Raw genomic sequence first — 25,111 nt, 5'->3', positions numbered from 1 at the left:
TGTCCATGGCACGTCTCGGACAAATTTACGGCCGGACTTGAGGCCGGTCTCCCCAAATTCGAAAAGCATGGAACATCTCCCAAAGTAATGAACGTAGCTCGATAAAACTTGGTACGCGTGTTTATTAGGACTTAACGGTGATGTTTAGCACGTGAACATTTTTAGAATTTCACCTTCATTCGTGAGTTATATGACGATACGTGCCGAAATTTGCAGTGAGCATGACATTTCTTTTTAACTACTGTACAGATTTGAACGAAAATTTGAATATATAAACCTAACCTCTAAACGGCGATGTTAAGCTCACGACAATTTTTTAGATTAGATAAAGCCGTGTAACTCGCAAACGAAGGCAAAATCGAAAAAAATGTCACGTGCTAAACATCACCGTTAAGTCCTAATGAATACGTGTACCAAGTTTTATCGAGCTACGTTCATTACTTTGGGAGATATTCCATGCTCATCGAATTTGGGGAGACCGGCCGTAAATTTGTCCGATTTTGCAATGATGGGCATGTGATAACATTTACAATGATATCGCTTTTATTATTTATGAGAAGTTTTAGACTTGGTAATATTTTTAATGATATGCATTGGATAATATTTGCTATGATTGAAGTTTGATGATATACTCTTTATATACATGGAGGAAATCCCATAAAATTTTATCTTAATTTAAACAAAAAATAATGACGCCAATGGCTACATTCATTTTTTCACAGTGAGATACCAAGGTAATTTTCCGTTCATAGTGAAACAGATTATCGATTACTAACTTATGAACATCGATTTACAATAAGATTTCGAAAGAAACAGAAAAAATAACAAGAATTCATAATATGAATGACATTGTCGACTGTCGTTAATCGAAAGTTTTTCGTTGATTTTCGAATCGAAAATCAACATGTCGAAAATACGAGGGTTTTCCAACCCAACAGTTTTTTATCCGCCTGGGATAAACTGCGGAAATCAAGAAAATTAGGAGCTGATTTTACAGAATATTTTGCTCTATAGGCATATCTCTGCATAGACACATGAAAAGCGATTTCGCGCTCACGACACGTGTATTTTTATTCTTCGCATTCAATAAAAAACATTATGAAGTAGCTGCCCAAAAATCCAAGATACGGAAACCTACTATATATTTATATATTAACTAGCGATAATTCGAAATTTCGAGACTATGATTAGTTGGCATTTTTTAACCCTTTTTAAATTAAAAAAACTTGACCTGGCTGCACCTAACCCCTGTAGGGTTAGTCCTAACCCTATACTCACCCTTTTTACACCACTTTTCTTTAACTTCACTTCTTGTCTGTTTGTTTGTTTGTCTGTCTGCTACAAATCTTATAATAAATATTTAACACACTTCTACCTGTCCAATTGATCTAAAATTTTGCACACTTGCGTAAAGTTGAAGACAATGCATGAATCAATTAACAGAATACATAATTTTTAAATTAAAATTTTTTTTTTAATTTGAAAAATTGGAAAAATAATTTTTTCTTCTACAAATCTTATAATCGATATTCAACACACTTCTACCTGTCCAATCAATCTGAAATTTCGCACACTTGTGCAAAGTTGAAGACAAGGCATGAATCAATTGACAGAATAAATAATTTTAAAAATGTAATTTTTTATATTTATATTAAAAAAATAAAAATTAATTTTTATTAATATATGAAAATGAATTAGAAATTCATTGTAGATGAGTAACATAGGAGACACTGTATTCTTTAGAAGTGATGACTTTAAAAAGTAATTTTTAAACGCATATTATTACTACCCTAACCCTAACCTAACGAGGTTAGCGTAAAAAGCATGTCGCGCAATTGCATATATATCTTTGCTGTCGCACAGCTGTATATAAACTAATCACCGAGAATATAGTACCACGCACGCAATATTGTCGCACAATTACACCGCATCGCGGAATTTCATCAAAAACGTGGCACTATTACCTAACTTATGCAGGATATTTGATTTTGGGTTGTTTCGTTTTTTAGAGTTCGTTGTCCAGTGTTTGTCCAAGCTCACGAATATGTCGTGGTGGATGATGTTAGTTAGTGCCTTGTGTAGTTTCAGTTTTTCACGTCTTAGGCAGCCGAACACTTTGTGAGAGTCTACGTCTTCCACCGGAAACTTTAGTCCGTAATACTTCTTTCTCCGTTCGTCGTCTAACCAAAATATAGGTGTAACTAAAGGGATTTGGTTCGGGTCTGTGGAGCTCTTAAATATTTTGACGGGNGGCAGTTCACCCAGTTCATCTCTGAGCAGTGAAAAGATAACAAACTTATCAATGAATTCAATTCCTCCCGAACGAATTTTTGACATCAAAATGAAGATAACCGACGCATGGCCGGTCCAAACACGTCTGAATCTAATGCAAAATAATATGAAGGAATTACAAACTGAGTCTGCGGGAATTGTCGAACATGAGGTGAACAAAGCGAGACAGGTCAACCTCAGTGTCTAGACATAGAAGTTTTTTCTAGGTTTATATCATTAGCCACTATGCGTCATATTGCTTATTTTTTGTGATTTTACAAAACTTCTACATAGAAATGAAATGTTTTAGTTTGATTAGAGTTTGTTCGACATAATTCAACTAGAAACAGCATTCGTGAAGTTCATGAAATGCACTCTCTATCATATTGTCTGTAATCTTCATCGGCATGCTAATTAATTACTAATTTATCGTTAAAGAAAATGTTTGCTGAGAGAAGGAAGCAGCTGCAGCAGGGCTGTGACAAGTACCGCAACCAGGCGTCTTATGGCGGCGTTCAAGAAGCTATCATACGAGTAACTCAGATGCGTTGGATCAACCGGGAAAACCTCATAGTGTGCTTGCTTGCCAAGGTTTGACTTCGGTTACGACTAAGATTTTTCGCTGACTAATTAAATTTCCTTCAATTGACTAAGCGTGGAAATTGGTCAATCAATTAGGTTTATTTGGCTTTTATTGAGATTTAAATTGGCAGGACTTGAGTAATCAATCAACCTTTGGTTTTTCAATCGAACTTCAAATTAAAAAGAAGGGTATGTAGAGTAAAAATGATTACTTCTACATTTGCTTATTCGCTACAAGTAAATGCATGTCATTTTTGCGCAGATATTCGTTAGTTATTTTTTCCAGAATTTCGAGATCAAGTCATTGTGATAAAAAATTCTGTTACCAAAAAAAAGTATATGTCAATCATAATTCAGTATTTCTGTGCCCTATGCTCAGGTTGGCTCGTCCTCGTGGTGCCATTACCTTCTGAGTCATCACTATAACGGAACGTATCCAAGTCAAATACGAAAAAACTCTCACGCACTTGCACGTGATGTGTTGGTTCCGCAGCCTGGCCTCACAGGGCAAGTGATGCTCAATGTAACTTGAATCAATGAAACTTGTAATTTATGATGTTCAACGTATATTTGTAATTTAGACAGGTTTGCGGAAAATATAAATTTGCAAGTTTTACCCGAGTATGAAACATTCTCTAGCTTGTGTGAATAAATGAAATTTTCTGAAAAATGCTTTTAATTTATTTAATGAAACTGTCTGGCATCTTGGATAAGTCTATTTGGTATAATATAGGATTATTTGATGTATAATAGGGCTTTAAAGTGGTTGAACTAAATAATTAGCTTAGTAATTTCAATGCTTAACATTTTGTTCGCGTATTATTACGAGTTCTCAAAGGTTGAATGATCATGTACCCAGTGAAGAAATGTTGCAACAACTCACCAGCTTTACGAAGGTCCTTACTGTTCGTCATCCTTTTGCGCGGCTGGTGTCTGCCTTCCAAAGTAAAGTGGTGGCTTGGGCTGAGAGGTAATATACTGTAATTATGTTAAATTTTTAGACCCTTCTTAGCATAAGACTCTACTCGTTCACTGATAAAAATTAAACCTTTTCCATACCCAGAAAATAATTGCTCCTTCTCAGAGCAATAGCTACATTGTCTTCTCCGCACATTTGTTCCGATCATTCCCAGCAGGCATTCGGAGGTTGAATCATCGTTGAAACAACTGCCTTTGCGATATCAAGATCGGGTTGAAAAGAGGTATAAAATGACAATTGAAGCAACGTCGCTCATGAAACATCGTACGGACGTTACAATGCAACGTTAAATCAATGTTGCTACTACGTAGTTGCTGCAACATAAATTCTCTGTTTGAATATACGTTGAAGAACCAACATTTTCTTCGTCCGTGGCAGGAGTCGAACCCGGGATCGCTGAAGACCGCGCTACGTCTTAGCAACCTTGACCACGGTAGCTCGTGTGCATTATTAATAAATAAATTTATATATATTAAAAAAATTAAATTTTTAATTTTCGAAAATTAGATGAGAAATTCATTGATTGGAGATACTGGATTCTTTGGAAGTGTTGTCTTTAAAAAGTAATTTTTAAACCTATATTATTTAAAAGTTCAGTCAATGTTGATTTCAGGTTGAAATGCTCAGCGACCAAAATTAGACGTCCGATCAACGTCGAAATTTGACCAGAACTAGAAAGGACGTAAAACAACCTTATTTAAACGTTGAAAAATGGAAATTGAAAAATAATATACGTTGAATGTTTAGCTATTTACCGGCATGGAACTAATGTTATCACACCAACATTGAATGATATACACATATGTATATAAGTGTACCATTATTGACCAGAGAATGCACTTCAATTTTCAAGTAGTCGAACATTTTGGTTCTTCAACGTCGATTCAACCAGAGAATTTGACGTTGCAGCAACGTCGTAGTAGCAACAGTGATTCAACGTTGCATTGTAACGTCAATACGTCGTTTCATGACAGACGTTGCTTTAATTTTCATTCTAACCCTCTTTTCACCGCCCTCTCAACGTTGTAATAGGTAGTTGTTTCAAAGTCGATTCAACCAGAGAACTCAACATTGCAGCAACGTCGTAGTAGCAACATTGATTCAACGTTGCATTGTCACGTCAGTACGACGTTACATGAAAGATGTTGCGTCAATTTTCATTCTAAACCTCCTTTCACTCCAATCTCAATGTCGCAATAGGTAGTTGATTCAACGTTGATTATACTACCGAATGCCTGCAGGAAATGGCTAAACATCAAACGTCCCTACATCGACGTTATTTCAACGTTAAAATACGATTGTCCAATGTCCTTTCTAGTTTTGGTCAGATTTCGATGTTGATCGGGTGTTTAACTTTGTTTTTTTAGAACTTCAACCTGAAATTAACTTTGACTAAACGTTTAAAAATAAATAAACATTCAACGTACCAATATTGACGTTATTTCAACGTTGAAATAAAGTTGTTTTACATCCTGATTGTCCGGAAGTGTTGAAGGCAACGTTCCGGAAGGCAGGAATCATGATGGGCCATTACATCCACGGCAGTGGTGGTCTTCGGCAGGCGACCCGCTCCAACCTTCCAGCCACGACCTTCTCAAACTCCTTGATTACTTGTGATTTTAATGTAACCGGCCTGTGATTTTGGGGTTTGTCTGTCGCCCTTCTCTGTAGATAGGAGTTATAAGGCTCAAATTTTACTCTGTCTGGGGATGTCGTGCATCTGTGGGAGTTGTAAAGTAGGGACCTATGTGAGTGCATTTCTTTTAATTGAAGTGACCGTATCTGGAGTTTCCTAGAGTGGGGTCGTTGGCGTTTAGATCGGCTAAGAGCTATACTGGGTGCGCGGGTTGTTCGTGGTTTAATAGTAATCAGGTCCTCGCTGGGTGTCCATTGTTACTGCCAGCATATCAGAGTGGAATTTATCGTGTAGCTTGTAGGGAATACATCATCCGCACATACAGTATGACTCTTGATTGTGATTGCGGCACCGACGTGTTGGGATTAGTTTTTGTTGCTAAAGCATGAATGGTAGTTGAAGATTTTCAAGGAGGCGTTATCAGTGAGCAGTGATCGTTCAGTAAAATGATATCAGGATCGATGTTGTATAGAAAACAAAATTAGTTATTGTAGGTGTTGGATAACGCTAAATGTTTGATAGTCCAGGTTTGAAAGCTGTATTGGATAATTTGTATTGAACGTTGTGGTGTAATGTTGCTGGATGTTTTGTAGTGGACGCTTTTGTTTTCTTGTAGGTGGATATTGTGCTTGTAGTGTGACGGCTCATGGCCTTGAAAACGTCGTGAGGGAATTATGTTGTCTATCTAGGATAAGTTTGTTTCGTCTCAATAGGTGGAAGGTTAATGCTGAGCATCTGTCTCGCACCGAGAGCTATGGACCGAGGGTTCTTTTAAACCTTATATATAGAATAGAGGGTTCTTTTTCAACTCTACAAAACCATATATTGCGAGGTGCTACTGGAATCGGAGTATGATCTTAGTCGCTTCTGAAGAGTTAAAAATTTGAATTGGCTTAGTAAATCAGGGTGCGATGATGGTTGTATCCTGATAGTTTGTATCCTTCTTGGGCCGTTATTGGTGTATGTAGAGTTTCTCCTAAAAGTCGCCTTCGCCATCTACTACCTATTGAGTCTAATCTAGTGTAGATCTTCTGTGGCCCAATAAAAAATGTGAGGATGGTTTTGTAAGGAAATGTTTGTAATGGTTGTGGTCATGGTTGTAAGAAATGTTTAGATTTTGCCGGGATCTTGGCCGAGGATAGTAGCGTCAATGTGAAGCTTTGCTTATAGAGATTTTCAGAGCATTGAGCAGAACCCCTCTTGGCGAGGCTGTCGATGTGGGCTTTCAGGATGATAACAGCAAATTTGATTTACAAAGAGTTGTTGAGGGTAATGTTTTGTTGTGGTATGTTCGTTTGCTTTGTTGCGTGTTTGACCATTTCGACATACGTGTTTTTTAGATTATTTGTCCTGCATGTTTTTCTGTTTGTCTAGAATTATTTTTCCTATAAGTGCAGTTGTCGGCAGGTGTTCTGTAATCGAGGTCGCAATTCAAACATTTCTCGAGGACGTTGGGGCACTGCGTGTAGACGTTGTCGCGGATTTTGCACTCTGAGCAGGAAGGTGTGGTGACGGTGCACTGGTGGGTATAATAGTCCTCGAATTTTCGATGTTTGTTTTATATCAGGATGTGGGTGGAATTTTCTTGCTCACACTGGCTGGGTGATACGGGCGATGAACACGACAAAGCCTTCGTTTAAGATTTGTTGGGCGATTGTTGCGTCTGTTGTTATCATTTCGATGATGTGGGTGTAGTCCTTAATTTTACCTATTTCATGTATGAGATCCAGTTCTGTAGTCGCGTAATTTCGTCTTCGATTTTGGTCTGGGTTAGTCTGATAATATCTCGGTCGAGCTGTCTTACAAATGACTGGTGCTTTTGTCTTAAATTGATTGATGCCAAGTAATTTTTTTCTAAAGCGTCAGTTGCTTCTTTGAGGAAGTCGGCCTTTTGCGCTATGATGTCAGTAACGGCGTAAAAACCTGTGGCGGTGCCGGATAAGTGTAGCGTTTAGCTTTTCAAAGGTGGTCTGGAAGATTTTTGAGCTGTCAGGAGTGAGTCTTGGGTCGATTCTTTTCAGTTGAATTCTGTAGGTGTGCGGTCTTGAGCGGGTGAGTTTAGGCGATATTTAAGTGGCATAGATTGGACGAGATGAAGATGAATAGGGATGTTTTTAGACAGAAGGGTTAGTCTTGGTGGTGATTGGAGTGACTCAGAGCCCCGGGCTCTATGGGACAAGCCCTTGAAGCCCGGGAACTGGGCTCCTCCGCGCTCAGGAAGAGGGCACGAGGTGAGTAGCACACTAGATCTTGGCCAATGGGGGTACAATGGCAAATCTATACATTAAGAAAGGAAGATTTAGAGACAAAAGAGGACAAGTCACAAGAACCTAGTAGATCGGTTTTACTTTGGAATGTGGCTAGTTCCGATCACTGGCCCAGAGTATGTCACACAAGCACAGCTCATCTAAGTGATCACGAGATAACATCATCCACTACGGCCTAACCTTTTCTGGATAAGCCATTTTGCTGAACCGACTCATAACTTTCTTGCAGCCATTGACTGGCTCTACCAGTTCATTTAGCTTTTCTCATACTTCCTGCAGCCAATAATGTTAGGTTTAAGTCTGCTCAGGTTGGTATTCTGTGAATAAAATGTTGCTGCGTGAATAGGGTAGATCGGAAGAGATAAACACGATATAGGTTAGGCCAGACGTATTGTGACCATGCTTAACTTGAGCATGCTTGCGGTTGCTGTGTCTATAGGGCGCTTTGGCTTTAAGCAATTGACTTCATAGGCTAATATGCCCTTTCCCATTGTTATGCACGGAAAGGAATATGAACTAGAGTGAAGTTGTGCAAAGTCGGCCTTTAGAATGCGCCCCACCGCAACTTTCCCGCATCTTGCACAGCACTTTTTGTTCAACTATTTGTCTCTGGGGGTTTATTTAACAAAGTAGATAGGAGCTAATTCGCTGCCCAGCACTATAAATTCAGTGTTTGCTTGAGGTGCAGCTCAGTAACCCGCCTGACGTTGTATGAGGAGGTGTGCATGTAGTCGCTCCCACTATCCTTGAGTGGAATCAAGCTCCAGAAACGTTTAGTTTCGAATCCTTGCTACATTGAGTGCCTATTGCAATGCGGGCGAGACTTTGTCGCGCTCTCCTGAACATTCACAGTTATTGTCACGGAAAAACTATCTCCTCCTATAGTTTTGAAGCTACAGCGATGAGACATATGCCATTCGATTTGTAAAGACCATACCTATCGAGTAACGAAGCCCTTTTTTAGAATTGTGCATAGTTTAGATTAAAAATGGGGGAGGGGGGAAATTTGAAGAAAATTAGAAGAAAACGGAAAAATGCGTGTAAAAAACTAAGGCAAAAATAAAAAATCGGGCTTCATTACTCGATTGGTATGGTTTTTACGCATCGAATGATATGCGTCTCAATGTTGTAACTTAAAAACCCTAGGAGGAGATAGATTTCTACAGTACCCCCTTTTTTGTCCGTTCTCTATGAATTTCACGTTTTCTATTAATTTTTCCGAAAAAATCATTCGAACAAAATTTTCTTGTATTTTGGTTCTACATATATGTGTGGAGTTTCAGAAAGATCCGTTAGTAAATGTGGAACTTTTTCTGAAGGATATCCCCCCCCTTATGCGCTACCAGCACTTGTCAAATTTAGTCGTGACGCCGTCCAATGACGTATAACGTTAAGTTCCATGTAATTCATTATCGTAATAGGAGCCGTAACTATTTATTCATATATCGTTCCATTTTTTATGATCAACTTAAAATAATTTCATTCGCAGGCCGAACCGTGACGAACCTTTGCTTTCTGTTTATACGCTGCAGATTTACATTAAATCTTGACTGTTCTCTTTACAAATTTAACCTTTAGATTAGTTAGACGCAAAAACTAACTTTCCTTTTATTTACCCACTAAAAACGGTTTTTCAGCGGTCACAAACCATTTAAACCAATCATAGCCATTAATTGTAGCATGAAAGAATTCAACGCTTTAAAATGCTGAACAAAATAAAGAAAAAAACTATGACAACACGTGGGAAGAATGTTAAAAACCGGTTTCAAATCGAATTTTTTCGCATCACTGGGCACGATGATTGTATAAATACCACGGCAGACCACTAGAAAGGCTTGGCACTAGAAAGTCGCCAGCTCTCGCACGTTTAATGCCCTAAATTACTCATATTAGATGGCCATTTATGGCATTACTCCAACAACCTAATATTGATAAATCCTCCGCATAATTGTTAGGAAAAAGCCTTCATAAAATTTTATGCTCAACATTAATGATTAAACTTTTTTTAATTTTTCTGATAAACCTATAAGCTTGCCAAGAATTCAGTCTTGCTCGTAGGCTCAGGCATTGCTGGAGTTTTCGCAGTCTTTATGTTTTCATTCTCATTTTCAAAAATGTTCATTAACACCAGTCCGATTTAGCTGAAATATTTTTTTAGTTCAGTTCATAAATATGATGGCTCGTCATATATACATACACGAATAACTGACAAAGAAAAAATCTTATTTACAATGGGCGTGCCTGGTAATTTCTAGAGCACCGTCACTCAACAATTACACTGTTTCCTCACATGACTAGACAAGATCAATAGTATTAGCCGATTGTATTAGCTGCAAGGGCTTTTCATTTCGTCTATTGTTGTCGACCAGAAATAATCTTTCTCCCCCATTCCTGATTCTCTGAAGATCACAGTTAAAATACGGATCACGCAGTATGCAACCTCCACATAGACTTAGTCCGGCAAAGTTCCTGTATATGCTCGTTGGGATAAGTATGGTTGCATTGCTTTACAAGGTAAGGTCATTTTAAATGTGGCTCATATTTTGTTAATATTAAAATTAAATTTGTCTATTTTCCCTAAAAACGAATAGCAACTGAAGGCGCTGTAGCCTAGTGCGGCATTCGTTACCATATGGATGTTTCACCTTTTACTATTGGAGAATAAATGAAATTTAAGGNGACGGTCCCCTTAAGAAGTATTTACTAAATGTTGAACAATTTGAACAACTATAATCATCGGTATGAGCATCAATAGGCAGCTGACGTTAGTGAAAGTGAGTTAAATCACAAATCATAAATATTTTCTTACTAAAAGTTCATAAGTGAAAAAAGAATAAAACAATGAGGTGCGCATAAGCAAATGGTACCTAAAATTGACCAATTTTCCAGGTGAACCAAGTGGGACTTCAGATTCCAACCTATCTTCTGCCGCTTACAATCCAAGGCAGTTCACCAAGTTCATCTCTGAGCAGTGAAAAGATAACAAACTTATCAATGAATTCAATTCCTCCCGAACGAATTTTTGACATCAAAATGCCGACAACCGAAGCATGGCCGGTCCAAACACGTCTGAATCTAATGCAAAATAATATGAAGGAATTACAAACTGAGTCTGCGGGAATTATCGAACATGAGGTGAACAAAGCGAGACAGGTCAACTCCTGTGCATTAAAGTTTTCATAGATGTTTTTTCTAGGTTTATATCATTAGCCACTATGCGTCATATTAGTTCATTTTTGTGATTTTACAAAACCACTACATAGAAATGAAATGTTTTAGTCTGATTAGAGTTTGTTCGACATAATTCAAGTAGAAACAGCATTCGTGAAGTTCGTGAAATGCACTCTTTATTATATATTGTCTGTAATCTTCATCGGCATGCTAATTAATTAATAATTTATCGTTAAAGAAAATGTTTGCTGAGAGAAGGAAGCAGCTGCAGCAGGGCTGTGACAAGTACCGCAACCAGGCGTCTTATGGCGGCGTTCAAGAAGCTATCTTACGAGTAACTGAGATGCGTTGGATCAACCGGGAAAACCTCATAGTGTGCTTGCTTGCCAAGGTTTGACTTCGGTTACGACTAAGATTTTTCGCTGACTAAATAAATTTCCTTCAATTGACAACAGCGTAGAAATTGGTAAATAAATTAGGTTTATTTGGCTTTTATTGAGATTTAATTTGGCAGGACTTGAGTAATCAATCAATCGTTGGTTTTTCAATCGAACTTCAAATTAAAAACAAGTGTATGTAGCAGGGTTGGCAATGATTAAATCAAAATGACTAAATCACTTGATTTTTTATAAAAAAAATCATGATTTTTTAGATTTTTTCGATTTTTTGATTTTTTTTATTTTTTTCATATATTTAAATATATTGAGTGGCAGTCTTTAATTTATATTGAGGTATTGTTATTCATGGTGTTGTATAAATGTACTATGAATGACAAATTGGTATATAAACTTGTTGCCTTTAGTGTGTATTAGGTTCCAATAAATTGAATGTTTTTGGTACAGAGGCATCAAGTGTGGAATACATTGTACGTAGCTAGCAGCTTAGCTAACTCTTATAAGGCTATAAGTAGTCTTTGACTATTTGACTATTTGTTATATATTGATTACAATATACGTACAATTTCAATGTGTTAGCTAGCTTATACAGGGTGGGGCAGAACTGAATGAATAGTTTTGAGGCGAAATAAAAGAGTAATGGAGGTACATAAAGAAGAAAGTTTATTTTCCTCTCAATTAGCATAACATACCATTTAAAATACTTATGTTTTGAAAAAAATATCAGGAAGATGGGGTTTGTTAGATGCATCACACTGNTAGCTTAGTAATTTCAATGCTTAACATTTTGTTCGCGTATCATTACGAGTTCTCAAAGGTTGAATGATCATGTACCCAGTGAAGAAATGTTGCAACAACTCACCAGCTTTACGAAGATCCTTACTGTTCGTCATCCTTTTGCGCGGCTGGTGTCTGCCTTCCAAAGTAAGGTGGTGGCTTGGGCTGAGAGGTAATATACTGTAATTATGTTGAATTTTTAGACCCTTCTTGGCATAAGACTCTACTCCTTCAGTGATAGAAATTGAACCTTTTCCATACCCAGAAAATAATTGCTCCTTCTCAGAGCAATAGCTACATTGTCTTTTCCGTACATTTGTTCCGATCATTCCCAGCAGGCATTCGCAGGTTGAATCATCGTTGAAGCAACTGCCTATTGCGATATCAAGATAGGGTTGAAAAGAGGTTTAAAATGAAAATTGAAGCAACGTCGCTCATGAAACGTCGTACGGACGTTAAAATGCAACGTTGTATCAATGTTGCTACTACGAAGTTGCTGTTGCAACATAAATTCTCTGTTTGAATAAACGTTGAAGAACCAGCATTTTCTTCGCCCTTGGCAGGAGTCGAACCCGGGATCGCTGAAGACCGCGCGACGCCTTAGCAACCTTGACCACGGTAGCTCGTGCGCATTAGCAATAGAAATAAGCTAAAGAATTGTTCGACTCCTTGAAAATTGGAACGTATTCTCTGGTCATTATTCGTACACTAATATATATTTATGTATTTGTATATAATACAATGTTGGTGTGATAACATTAGTTCCATGCTGGTAACCCAGCAGGCATCTGACGTTGAAACAACTTTGATTATTGGTTTATTAAAGGTTGAAATGTTGAACAACCAAATTAAACGTCATATCAACGTCGAAATCTGAACAACAGTGGAAGGGACGTAAAACAACCTTATTTCAACGTTGAAATAAGGTCGATATTGGTACGTTGAATTTTTACTAATTTTTAAACGTTGAATCCATGTCGATTTCAGGTTGAATGGCTGATCAACCCAAGCTAAACGTTCAATCAACGTCGAAATCTGACCACAACTAGAACGGACGTAAAGCAACCTTATTTCAACGTTGAAACAACGTCGATATTGGTACCTAAGTTGAATCTTAATTTATTTTTTAAAGTTCAGTCAATGTTGATTTCAGGTTGAAATGCTGAACGACCAAAATTAAACGTCCGATCAACGTCGAAATTTGATCAGAACTAGAAAGGACATAAAACTACCTTATTTCAACGTTGAAAAATGGAAATGGAAGAATGATATGCGTTGAATGTTTAACTATTTACCGGCATGGAACTAATGTTATCACACCAACATTGAATGACATACACATATATAAGTTTACTATTAATGACCAGAGAACGCACTTCAATTTTCGAGTAGTCGAACAATTTTTTAGCTTATTTCTATTGCTCATGCACGCGAGCTACCGTGGTCTAGGTTGCTATAAGGCGTTGCGCGGTCTCCAGCGATCCCGGGTTCGAATCCTGCTATGGACAAAAAACATGTTGGTTCTTCAACGTCGATTCAACCAGAGAATTTGACGTTGCAGCAACGTCGTAGTAGCAACAGTGATTCAACGTTGCATTGTAACGTCAGTACGACGTTTCATGAAAGACGTAGCTTTAATTTTCATGTTAACCCTCTTTTCATACGTCGATTCAACCAGAGAATTTGACGTTGCAGCAACGTCGTAGTAGCAACAGTGATTCAACGTTGCATTGTAACGTCAGTACGACGTTTCATGACAGACTTTGCTTTAATTTTCATTCTAACCCTCTTTTCACCGCCCTCTCAACGTTGTAATAGGTAGTTGTTTCAACGTCGATTCAACCAGAGAACTCAACGTTGCAGCAACGTCGTAGTAGCAACATTGATTCAACGTTGCATTGTAACGTCAGTACGACGTTACATGAAAGATATTGCGTCAATTTTCATTCTAATCCTCCTTTCACCTCAATCTCAATGTCGTAATAGGTAGTTGATTAAACGTTGATTATACTACCGAATGCCTGCAGGAAATATATAGCTAAACATTAAACGTTCCTACATCGACGTTATTTCAGCGTTAAAATAAGGTTGTCCAATGTCCTTTCTAGTTTTGGTCAGATTTCGATGTTGATCGGGCGTTTAATTTTGTTTTTTTAGAACTTCAACCTGAAATTAACTTTGACTAAACGTTTAAAAATAAATAAACATTCAACGTACCAATATTGACGTTATTTAAACGTTGAAATAAAGTTGTTTTAATAAATAATAAAGTTGTTCTAGTTTTGGCCAGATTTCGACGTTGATTGAACGTTTGATTTGGGTTGTTCAGCATTTCAACCTGAAATCATCATTGATTCAACGTTTAAAAATTAGCAAACATTCAACGCACCAATATAGAAGTTAATTCAATATTGAAATAAGATCGTTTTACGTCTCTTCTAGTGTTGTTGATCAGATTTCTACGTTGATATGACGTTTAATTTTGGTTTTTCAACATTTCAACCTGAAATAAACCAATAATCAACGTTGTTTCAACGTTAGATGCCTGCTGGGATTATACCATTCACCTTACTTCGCTATCAATGTGTGTATGTCTATATCTTCCGTCCCTGGTATGCATAGCATATCTAAAACAATTACAAGTCAATACACTGGTCTAAAATTTCTCGTATTTATTTAATATTAGGCTAGAACTTGATAAACTTCTAGAAGTCAAACAAAAGGATGCCGTTTCATGAATTTCTTTTGCTGCGGATGGCAAGCGTTAGAAGTGATATAAAGCCCATTTATTTTTTACCAGGAAAAGGAACAAACTTCCGTTGCCGCCGAAGCCACTTTTCAAGGACTTTGCGGAGTACCTGATAGAAACTGCAAAGGTCCCTATCATGGCTGTCCCTGAAGCGTACGATTCGTTCAACAACCACTGGCGACCGTTCTTCCTTGTATGCGGTGTGTGTGACTTGAGCTACGAATACATCGTCAAAATGGAAACTTGGAGCGATGACCTAAGGTAAGTCGAGACCAAAGAAAAAGTTTTCATCCAGATTCTGAAGTGGATGGTGGACAGCAAACCATATGTTAACGCAATCGAATTTATCTAAAATAATCTCATTTATGATGAGGGTCTCGAACAGAGATAGAATAGTTTCCTAGTCAAACCTTGCTCTAAAATTAATTATAACCTCTGAAGCCACAAAACTTATATTTTCGAATAATTTTGCAAGTTGATTTGTCATGCAAAGAGTAATCAACAACGGTATTTCTATTGACAGGCAACAATATAAATGTGGTTACCTGCCTACACAACGATCATTTTTCTGCCTTATCGCTTCTTCAATTTAGCCACTTGTGAAAATTCCGTATCAATATTTTGAAGCTGGTTACCATAGGAAATGCCTTCGACACTACAATTGAGTAGATAAAGAATGAGTTAACACTGATAAACGCTGCTTGTCAGGTACCTTCTACCAAAGTTCTACATTAAATTTGGATGTTGCCAGTTACCGGCTACCTAAAATCTATTTTGAATTTTGATGTTGTCATGCACTTACTACCTAAATTCAACATTGAATATTGATGTTGCCAGATAACAGCTACCTAAATTCCTCATTGAATTTGAATTTTGCCAGGTACCTGCTGCCCAAATTTCACATCGAATTCGAGGACCAGTCGTACGGCGATATTTTGAACTCGACCGCTATATACTTCGAATACTTCAAGGTGAGACACAACTTTATCGTGGGATGATCTTATCACCAGTTATAATTTAAAAATTATTGGTTTATTCGATAATATATATTCATTAACGGGAAGTTGTACAGGTGCGAGTATTGCATAAGGCCAAAGAATGTAAGTCTTCTAACTTACTACTTTTCATGGCGAAGCATATAGTGTGTGCTTGTAACTGAATGCTATAAGTGTATAAGTGTATCATTACTACTAAAGTTTATAAGGGGTTACCACTGACTCAAAGGACGTTAGGTCGTCTACGAGCTCAATAGGGTAACATGGGGCAGCGGGCCCACCCTTTTCTAAACTAATTTTTTTAAGTTTTAATTGATACGAGGTATTTTTTTGTTTTGTTTAAAATAACAAATAATGAGGAATATATGATGTGAATTAAATGCCTATAGAGTTAGTCAATTTTTAATGAAATACTATTCTGTAAAAAGTATCAAAATGGGCCCATTGTCCCACCCCTGGGGCAATGGGCCCCATGGTCNCACAATTCCACATTTTTTGTTTAAAAATAATAAAAGAACACTTTACAGTTCAAAATAAGAAAAATGTAAAAATATCACATTCAGTCATTTATTAACAATATAAAATATCGTATCTTAAACTTAAATAATATATTATTTTCATGGCTTAAAAATCTATCACTGACGTGAAAAAAATATTTCCCTGACATAAAAATATATAATAATAATAGCGGTTTCAGCGTTTATTAGGCCATAGGCCTGTCGCCGATTCTTAACATCGCAGAACATCCACAGCTTGTTGTGGTCTCGAACTCACAACTCACTGATTCAAATCCTGCTGTGCTTAACCGCCCGGCCTCCTCGCCGATTCTGACCAGAAACTGGCGCACAGAGCTGGGATCGTAGAGTTAGTCAATTTTTAATGAAATACTATTCTGTAAAAAGTATCAAAATGGGCCCATTGTCCCACCCCTGGGGCAATGAGCCCATGGTCTTGGGGCAAGGCGCCCACCCCTGGTCACTCTACCACAATTCCACATTTTTTGTTTAAAAATAATAAAAGAACACTTTACAGTTCAAAATAAGAAAAATGTAAAAATATCACATTCAGTCATTTATTAACAATATAAAAAATCGTATCTTAAACTTAAAAAATATATTATTTTCATGGCTTAAAAATCTATCACTGACGTGAAAAAAATAATTTCTTGACATAAAAATATATATCGTTGACTTGATAAATATATCACAGCCATAAGAAATTCATCTTTGACATGAAAAAAAGTATCCTTGACTAGAAAAAATATACATACTTGACCAGAAAAAAATTAATTCCAGTTTCGTCCATAATCTATGTATGATGTGCAGGGAATTCGTACTTAATCGTGATTTCAGCCAATACCATAAAAACTCGTCAACTTTTGGCCATTGGTGTTGGCTGAAATCAACTTTTGGCAAGGCAAGAGTCAATAACTCGGTAAGAGGTCATGAATACGCATAACTAGAAACTAGAACCTGCTGCCTTGAGGCGGCAAATAAAAAAATCATGCAATATGATGAGTAATTTGTAATTCAAAAAGCTAGTCTTTGTTTTGAAGAGCTCATTGAGACAAATCTAATGATGTATAGCCCAAGACTTCACAGAGGGACATTGAGCCCACCATGGGCGCTTTGCCACGTGACACGCATGGGCCCGTTGCCCCTCTAGGTATCATTTCAATTTATCCCGTGTCAACATTTTATTTAAAAGCTAATAGTCTAAACTTGAACCCAAAATTATCCCTATAAACAATACTTTCGGAATATTATTCACATTACTTTCAAAAGATTCATATAGAATAATCGAAAACAATTTTATTTAGCAGCATAAAAACTTTTATTTCAGCAAAAACAGTTATTTGCAAGTAACTTAACAACGCAAACTCTTAGCAAAACGTAGAGACACACACTTTAGCCCAGTGAAACTTTCGAACGGCGGTAGAGCGCACGGACCAATATCTGCCATACATAGCGAGAAACCCGCTATGGGCCCGTGACCCGCAGTGTTCCGTTTGCCCCATGTTACCCTACTGTATTAAACTTTGGTAGGAGTTAATCAGAAAACCTTGCCAGCTGATGATACATGAAGAGTCAATGTTGACGTTAAGCCTTCAGTGCGCCTATGTTAATATTTTCGCACTGTAAAACTTACATTTTCCAGAAATAGTTCACATATCCCGGTAAAATTTAATTTCAGTTTCACTCTAGTTACACCGACTCCTGTTTGCAGACGCTGCCAGAGTCGCTCATCCTACAACTCTACGAGATCTACAAGATTGACTTCGAATTATTCGGATATTCAATGGATGGATATTTGTAATAATATGTAAAGTTTGATATTGGCATTTGATACACATTTTATTATGTTAGCAATGATAAGCATTTGATGAATTTGCAATGATTGGCATGTGAAAACATTTACAATGATATCGCTTTTATTATATATGAGAAGATTTAGACTTGGTAATATTCTTAATGATATGCATCGGATAATATTTGCTATGATTGGAGTTTGATGATATACTCTTTAAATACATGGAGGTAATCCAATAAAATTTTCATAAATTGGACAAAGGGTTCTCCAAAATATCTTAATTTAAGCAAAAAATGATGACGCTAATGGCTACATTCATTATTTTCACAGTGAAAGATACCTAGCTAATTTTCCGTCCGTAGTGAAACAGATTATCGATTACTAACTAGTGAACACCGATTAAAAATAAGATTTCGAGAGAAACAGAAAAAAACGAATTCAAAATATGAATGACATTGTCGACTGTCGTTAATCGAAAGATTTTCGTTGATTTTCGAATCAAAATCAACATATCGAAAATAAGAGGGTTTTTCAACCCAACACTTTTTTATCCGCCTGGGATAAACTGCAAAAATCAAGAAAATTATGAACTGATTTTACAGAATATTTTGCTCTATAGGCATATTTCTGCATAGACACATGAAGAAGCGATTTCGCGCTCACGACACGTGTATTTTTATTCTTCGCATTCAATAAAAAACATTATGAAGTAGCTGCCCAAAAATCCAAGATACGGAAACCTACTATATATTTATATATTTACTAGCGATAATTCGAAATTTCGAGACTATGATTAGTTGGCATTTCTAAACCCTATTTAAATAAAAAAACTTGACCTGATAGGGTTAGTCCTAACCCTATACTCACCCGTTTTACTACCCTAACCCTAATCCTAACCTAACAAGGTTAGCGTAAAAAAGCATGTTGCGCAATTGCATATATATCTTTGCTGTCGCACAGCTGTATATAAACTAATCACCGAGAATATAGTGCCACCCACGCAATTTTGTCGCACAATCACACTGCATCGCGGAATTTCATCAAAAACGTGGCACTATTACCTAACTTACGCAGGATGTTTGATTTTGGGTTGTTTCGTTTTTTTAGAGTTCGTTGTCCAGTGTTTGTCCAAGCTCACGAATATGTCGTGGTGGATGATGTTAGTTAGTGCCTTATGTAGTTTCAGTTTTTCACGTCTTAGGCAGCCGAACACTTTGGGAGAGTCTACGTCTTTCACCGGAAACTCTAGTCCGTAATACTTCTTTCTCAGTTCGTCGTCGAACCAAAATATAGGTGTAACTAAAGGGATTTGGGTCGGGTCTGTAGAGCTCTTAAATATTTTGACGGGCATTGGTTTGTCTAGTCTTGATCCAGTAAGGTATGGTTTTCTAAACTGTCCGTCGCTGATTTTTTTCTGTGGTTTCTGTCTTCTTTTTGACTAAGGGATACCGAGGCTGGGTTCATACTTGGGGTTTCGTAGCAAGTTTTGTCCTACACTGGTTCAATTATGTTCGTCTTAGGTCATTGTCATCTATAAATTTAGTCTGGAGTTTAAAGATTTAATATTTTAGCGGGGTCGCAATCAGAAAGAATCGTGTGGATGGAGTATTTCGCATGTAGTGATTTGGAGAGAATACTGCTGAACCCCTCCTGGGGGTTGAGGCTTTTAATGTGGGCTTATAGGATGAAGTTTGTCAATTTCCCTTAAATCTGGTTAGTCAGTATCGGGGTGTGTTGCAGGAGGTTTCATGCGTTGATGACTTGTTTGGTTATTTCAACGTACGTTTAGTTTCTTACTATTTAGTGTCGTTATTGGTGTTTGTTTCGTATTTTCTGCTTGCATAACGGACAGTTGGCAGATAGTGAAGTGATCATTGTGGCTTTGAGACATTTTTCGTAGGTGTCAGCGCATTTGGTGATAGGGCTATCTTTAGCGGCCTACGTAGCAAGAGGGAGTAGTGGATGTGCATTGTTGTGTAGGGTGGTTTTCTTTTTTTTTGCATTTGTAGCTCTAGAGTGTGTATTGTGTTCCTGTTTGCATTGCGAGGGTAGGATTTTTGTGTGTGTAATATCCTATCTGTGGTTTCGATTTTGTCGAATCAATGGAGCGTTAACTTCTTCGGAAGTTAATCCTGCACAATTTTCGGTCGGTATTTCGCTATAGATTCCTTTTCGGTTGGATACCGTAGGTTTGGGGTCTCAAGCGATCAAACGAGTACGGGTGAAGATGAGGGTGGGTGACGTGACGAGTTAGGCTCAGGTTTGTGACGATGCCTCTCGCCTACTGGGACAAAGGTTCGAGGCATGATCGTTGCACCCCCGGAGTAGTGGTCATGAAAATAATGGGAGGAGAGCTTTACAAAAATATTGAATATTTAATTTATGGGGAGCGTCTAGGGACAATTAACTTTATCTCGGTTATTTACAGACGGATCGATTCGAAATTTGGTACACGTATGTAAAATAGAATTCTAAGACTTGTTTTGTGTGAATTTTTCGAAAAAATGAAAGAAAACTTGAAATTCTTTGAAAACGGCCAAAAGAGGGTACTTTAGAAATCCTATCTCCTCCTAGGATTTTCAAGCTACAACATCGAGACACATATCATTCGATGCGATATCAATCTAAAAACGTCACTTGGCGGTTTTTGGAATTTCTCATTTTTGTGGGTGTGGGAGCATTTTTTCCGAATTTTTTCGAAATTTTTCGATTTTACCCCCGCCCTCCCCCACTTTTTGCAAAATAAAATCCGAACTATAACGAAATTGGAAAAACGATCAAGTGACGCTTGTAGATCTTTCCTTTCCAAATCGAATGGTATATGTTTCATTGATGTAGTTTAAAAACTGTATGAGGAAATAGGATTGCCGTGAGAGAGGTTTGCAGCTTTGGCAACTTTTCAGTAGAGGCAAAAACCCGCCGCGCGGCACGTAAAGGCACGTAACGTAGCCTAGATACCAAAAGTAAGCATCAACTCACTTCAGAGTAAGTCATCCGTGCATGGAGACACTAAATGAACACCATCCTGCGTGCGGTCTGTGGGGTTACTGAGCTCTAGCCGAGTGAAGAGCACATTTTATAGTTAATTTCCCCCTTTGGAATTACTGAAGGCCCCCCACCCCCTTCCCCCCCCTTACGGGATCGGTCGTGAACGCATAAATCAACGTACAGAGATGGTTCTAGTACCGTTCGATGCGGCAGAAAGTAAGCTTTAATATGAGCATAAGAACTGTAGAATGTCATAATTGGCCTCTTTACATCAGACGATCCCCTTTATGGTGCCCGGCTGGGTAATTTCCGCCTTAACTTTACTGAAGGGGCCCGGACATCGCAGTCAATAACGTTCATAATACCTCCGAATAACGTTCATAATACGGTATCTGTTGCGAATGCATAAATCAACGTTCAGAGATGGTTCTAGTACCGTTTGATGCGTCAGAAAGTAAGCTTTAAGATGAGCCTAAAAACCGGAAAAGCCAAAATTTCGACCTTTGGACCTAGACGCTGCCCTTAATCTAATAGTAATAGACGATGACTGTGAATTTCTGCCCCTAAGTAAGAACTGAACAGGCTTTTCTCAAGTTCCAAGAATGGATTCACGGCTGGCTCGGTCATCCATGGCTGGCCATGAACATCACACGATTCACACCTGCAGGTAAACAAACCCAAACTTGAGAATTGGTTGAATACAGTACATGGCTTATTATTATCAGTGTTCCACAAAAAATCAGCGGCCCAGTGCCAAAGGATCATCCAGTTTTGAGAAATTGGCTGGGAGCGAGGTAAACAAGGTTCTGGCCAAGAACCAAGCCTCTCCTCTGACGTCTCCGGAGCTTTAAGGAGTGTAGCTTCCAGGAGTGTAGCGCCAGCGTGCCACCGCTGCCGAGCAGGAGAACGTCGGAGCTCCAGGTAGGGGAACCACGCTCTCTTCGAGTCACCACAACGTCAGACCAAGAGGAGTGCAGGACCACGGTCGAGGTAAGATTCTGCAGGTATGCCTTCCGAGAACTGCTAGGCAAAAAACCAGTGAAGCGGGAGCACCGTGCGGTTAGAATGATGTCGGAAATCTGAACATTCTCGACAGAGAGATTATTCTTCAGATTCGGCTTGAAACCGGCCAGAAAAGTGGATTGTTACGATTAACAAATTTAAAATGAATTCCACCAGACTTTGTACAAGAGCAGGTGCTGACAGGACCCCTGCTAGACCCCGCTCCCTTCGTACAACTTTGATTTTACGTAATTTCTTACAACTTTGTACAAAGTTACGTACAACGTCTTGTCCGTATTCTTATGCAATATGTTTTGATAATACAACCGATTGGAAATACGTCTACTTAGCAGTACTTAAGCACTGTACAGGTTCTTACGTGTACATAGCGGTATTTGATGATTCGACCCATGGTGTCTGCGCCTTCCCAAACAGTCCAAGTGTGACCATCGTTGACGTGGTAGGTTAAAATCTCCCGCAACCTCATTATTCGAGGAAAGTTCATCCAGCTTGGCCACCTCTGTTTCTATTCTCTCGTGAGCTTCATTGAATTTTTCAAGCGGGTGGTCATGCGGTTGGCATAAAATAGCTATACACAGTTGTAGAAACGAAATGTATAGTATATAACGTTCAACATTTTTATTGCAGTCTGTATGCAGGGGCACTTTTTGCCAATAGAGAGTCTCTGAGGTAGATTATAACACCTTCCTTCCTGCTTCCTTCCTCTCGATCTTCTCGGTAATTTTGAAAGCCTTTCATTTCAAGTTCTCCTTTCCGGGTATCATTTCTTAGATGTGAATCGGTTAATGCAAGCATGATCATTCCTTCTGACTCATAATTTCTCTAAACGTGCCGATCTAGTGGCGTTTTCTTCCGGAGAAGTACCCTTCAATATTCGCTATCATGATACCAGACTCTTCCCTTCCAGGCGTTCCTGGTTGTTGTAACACTATTCTGCAAGGGTCTCTTGCTCAAAAGCTGTTCTATTTGCTGCTGTAATTGCTCTTGCTATTATCAACAACTTTTGCATTTGCTGTTGAATCTAATCTACTTGCCTCTGCATGACTATTCGATTCACATCGCTCTCCAAATGGTTAAGTGCTATCTGTGCGCCAAATGTCGACTTAACGTTCATCACAGAAAGTTATTACTTCAGGGGAGAGTTTTGGATCGACTGATGTTTTTCCTTTTTCTTGCCAACATACCTCCAAAAACTACAATATCGGAGCTCACTATCGCTGTTCAATATTTAACTGTTAGTGGCTGGAGAACGTAAAGGCCTCCACAAGATCTCCAAAATAGTTTATTCAGGTGAGCGCCGGCGTTGAATACAATTTTACGACTATAGAAGAGTCGAAGCAAGCTAATCATTTGGCGATAGTTTTGGTTTGGAGGAATTTTCTTAATTTTTGATACCAACTCTTAAACAGACCTTAAACAGTGCAATATTTCACCAAATAGTGCAATATTTCACTAAATAGTGCAATATTTCTCCAAATTGTGCCATCCTTCATCAAATAGTGCAATATTTCACCAAATAGTGAAATATTTCATCTAATAGTGCAATATTTCACAAAATACTGCAATATATCACCAAATAGTGCAATATTCCATAAAATAGTGCAATATTTCACCAAATAGTTTCACCAAATGACACAATTTAAGGAAACAGTGAAATATATGAAGTAATAGCACAATGTTTATGCAATATTTTACAAAATAATGAAATACACTTGCTTAGGACTAACTGAGGCCCAAGTACACATAGCGCCAGATTTCTCGTCTGTGAATGGTGAGGTCAGCTAAAGTGACTGGCTGAGGGATCATAACTATTTATAATAGAACGGCCCCGGAGCGAGATAGGCGCGTTCCAGGTTGACACATTTTATATCTTTCACATAATAATGTATTAATATTATGACATATAGAATAAATAGTATGTGATTTGGTGTTGATATGCCGTAAATTGTCCATTTCTGATGTCAAATTGTTGTTTGACCATCGCGTAATTAATGAAGTAAGTCAAGTAACGTAGATCATCGCAAAAAAAAATTAATTACAGTGCAATTGGTAAAACTAGTTCATTATAAACTATCACATTTTTCATTAAAGGAGAAGATATTCCTATTATTTCATACTTAAAATCAAGGTTTTCAGTTCTTCAAACCAGATGGCACGTTGGAAATTTCCTAAGTTCTTAAGTTGTAAATTTTGAGTTCTGTTTCCCCGTAGCTACATATTGTTAGGCATGGGTTAATTATAGTAGGAGTAGCTGTGAGACGTGGTGGAGAAATTATCTATTTAATTTTGCTCTGGCAGGAGTGCGAAGCCATTCCTTCCTAATTTCTTCAATTGAGTTCGAGTGATGACTCTTTGCGTTTAATTTTATTTATTTTTGTTGAAAATGAATGTTCGCGCTTTCTTTGATTAGAAGAAGGCCAACTCCAGTGTTATATTTCGGCTTAGCCTTTTCTTGTGGCACTACCACATTGACTGTGGAGCTCCGGCTTATTACTAGAATAACGTTATTATTTGTTCCAAACCTTTCGAGAAAGCTTGGTGCTTTCCAATGACAAATTTAGTTGTTAATTTTGGAGTCTGTCCTCTCATTCTTCCACATTCATTATTTCTCTTTACATGGCCTCTTAAATAGCCTCTTAAAATTACAGCTCCTCCGCTTGCTGAAAAAAATTAAGGTGGTTACTGGGCTGTTGCTTTTCTGATATAGAACAACATACATTTAGTATAGTAGAGCTTTCTATATGTATTACCATTTATTTTACAGCTATTTCCTTTTTTTCTCGATAGAATAACATCGAATCTGGTGGAAACATCTTTGATCTTTTGGGACCCTCAGCTTCACATGGTTTCATATTCAAATATCCTACTGGATGTTTAGGGTGTGCAAATTATTTGCTTCTATGAGTGAATTTATTGAATCATATTGCTACATTGGAACAATAAGACTGGTTTGCCGAATAGTAAATTT

General features: G+C 37.8%; 1 protein-coding gene across 1 annotated transcript; it reads left to right on the top strand.

Moving 5' to 3' along the window:
* The first annotated feature begins 2,266 nt into the window (after positions 1-2,266).
* On the top strand, positions 2,267-18,389 carry LOC108667352 (carbohydrate sulfotransferase 12-like). The gene is made up of 8 exons (XM_018154368.2): positions 2,267-2,443; positions 2,710-2,862; positions 3,233-3,360; positions 3,713-3,823; positions 12,140-12,250; positions 14,879-15,088; positions 15,708-15,798; positions 18,049-18,389. Exons 1-8 carry the CDS (start codon positions 2,303-2,305, stop codon positions 18,136-18,138), a joined length of 1,035 nt encoding a protein of 344 aa, XP_018009857.1. The 5' UTR covers positions 2,267-2,302; the 3' UTR covers positions 18,139-18,389.
* Positions 18,390-25,111: the final 6,722 nt, after the last annotated feature.

This window comes from Hyalella azteca, unplaced genomic scaffold, assembly GCF_000764305.2.
Source record: "Hyalella azteca isolate HAZT.00-mixed unplaced genomic scaffold, Hazt_2.0.2 contig7689, whole genome shotgun sequence".
Taxonomy (NCBI): domain Eukaryota; kingdom Metazoa; phylum Arthropoda; class Malacostraca; order Amphipoda; family Hyalellidae; genus Hyalella; species Hyalella azteca.
Note: the sequence above shows the minus strand (reverse complement) of the source record. Positions and strands in the feature narration are given on the sequence as shown.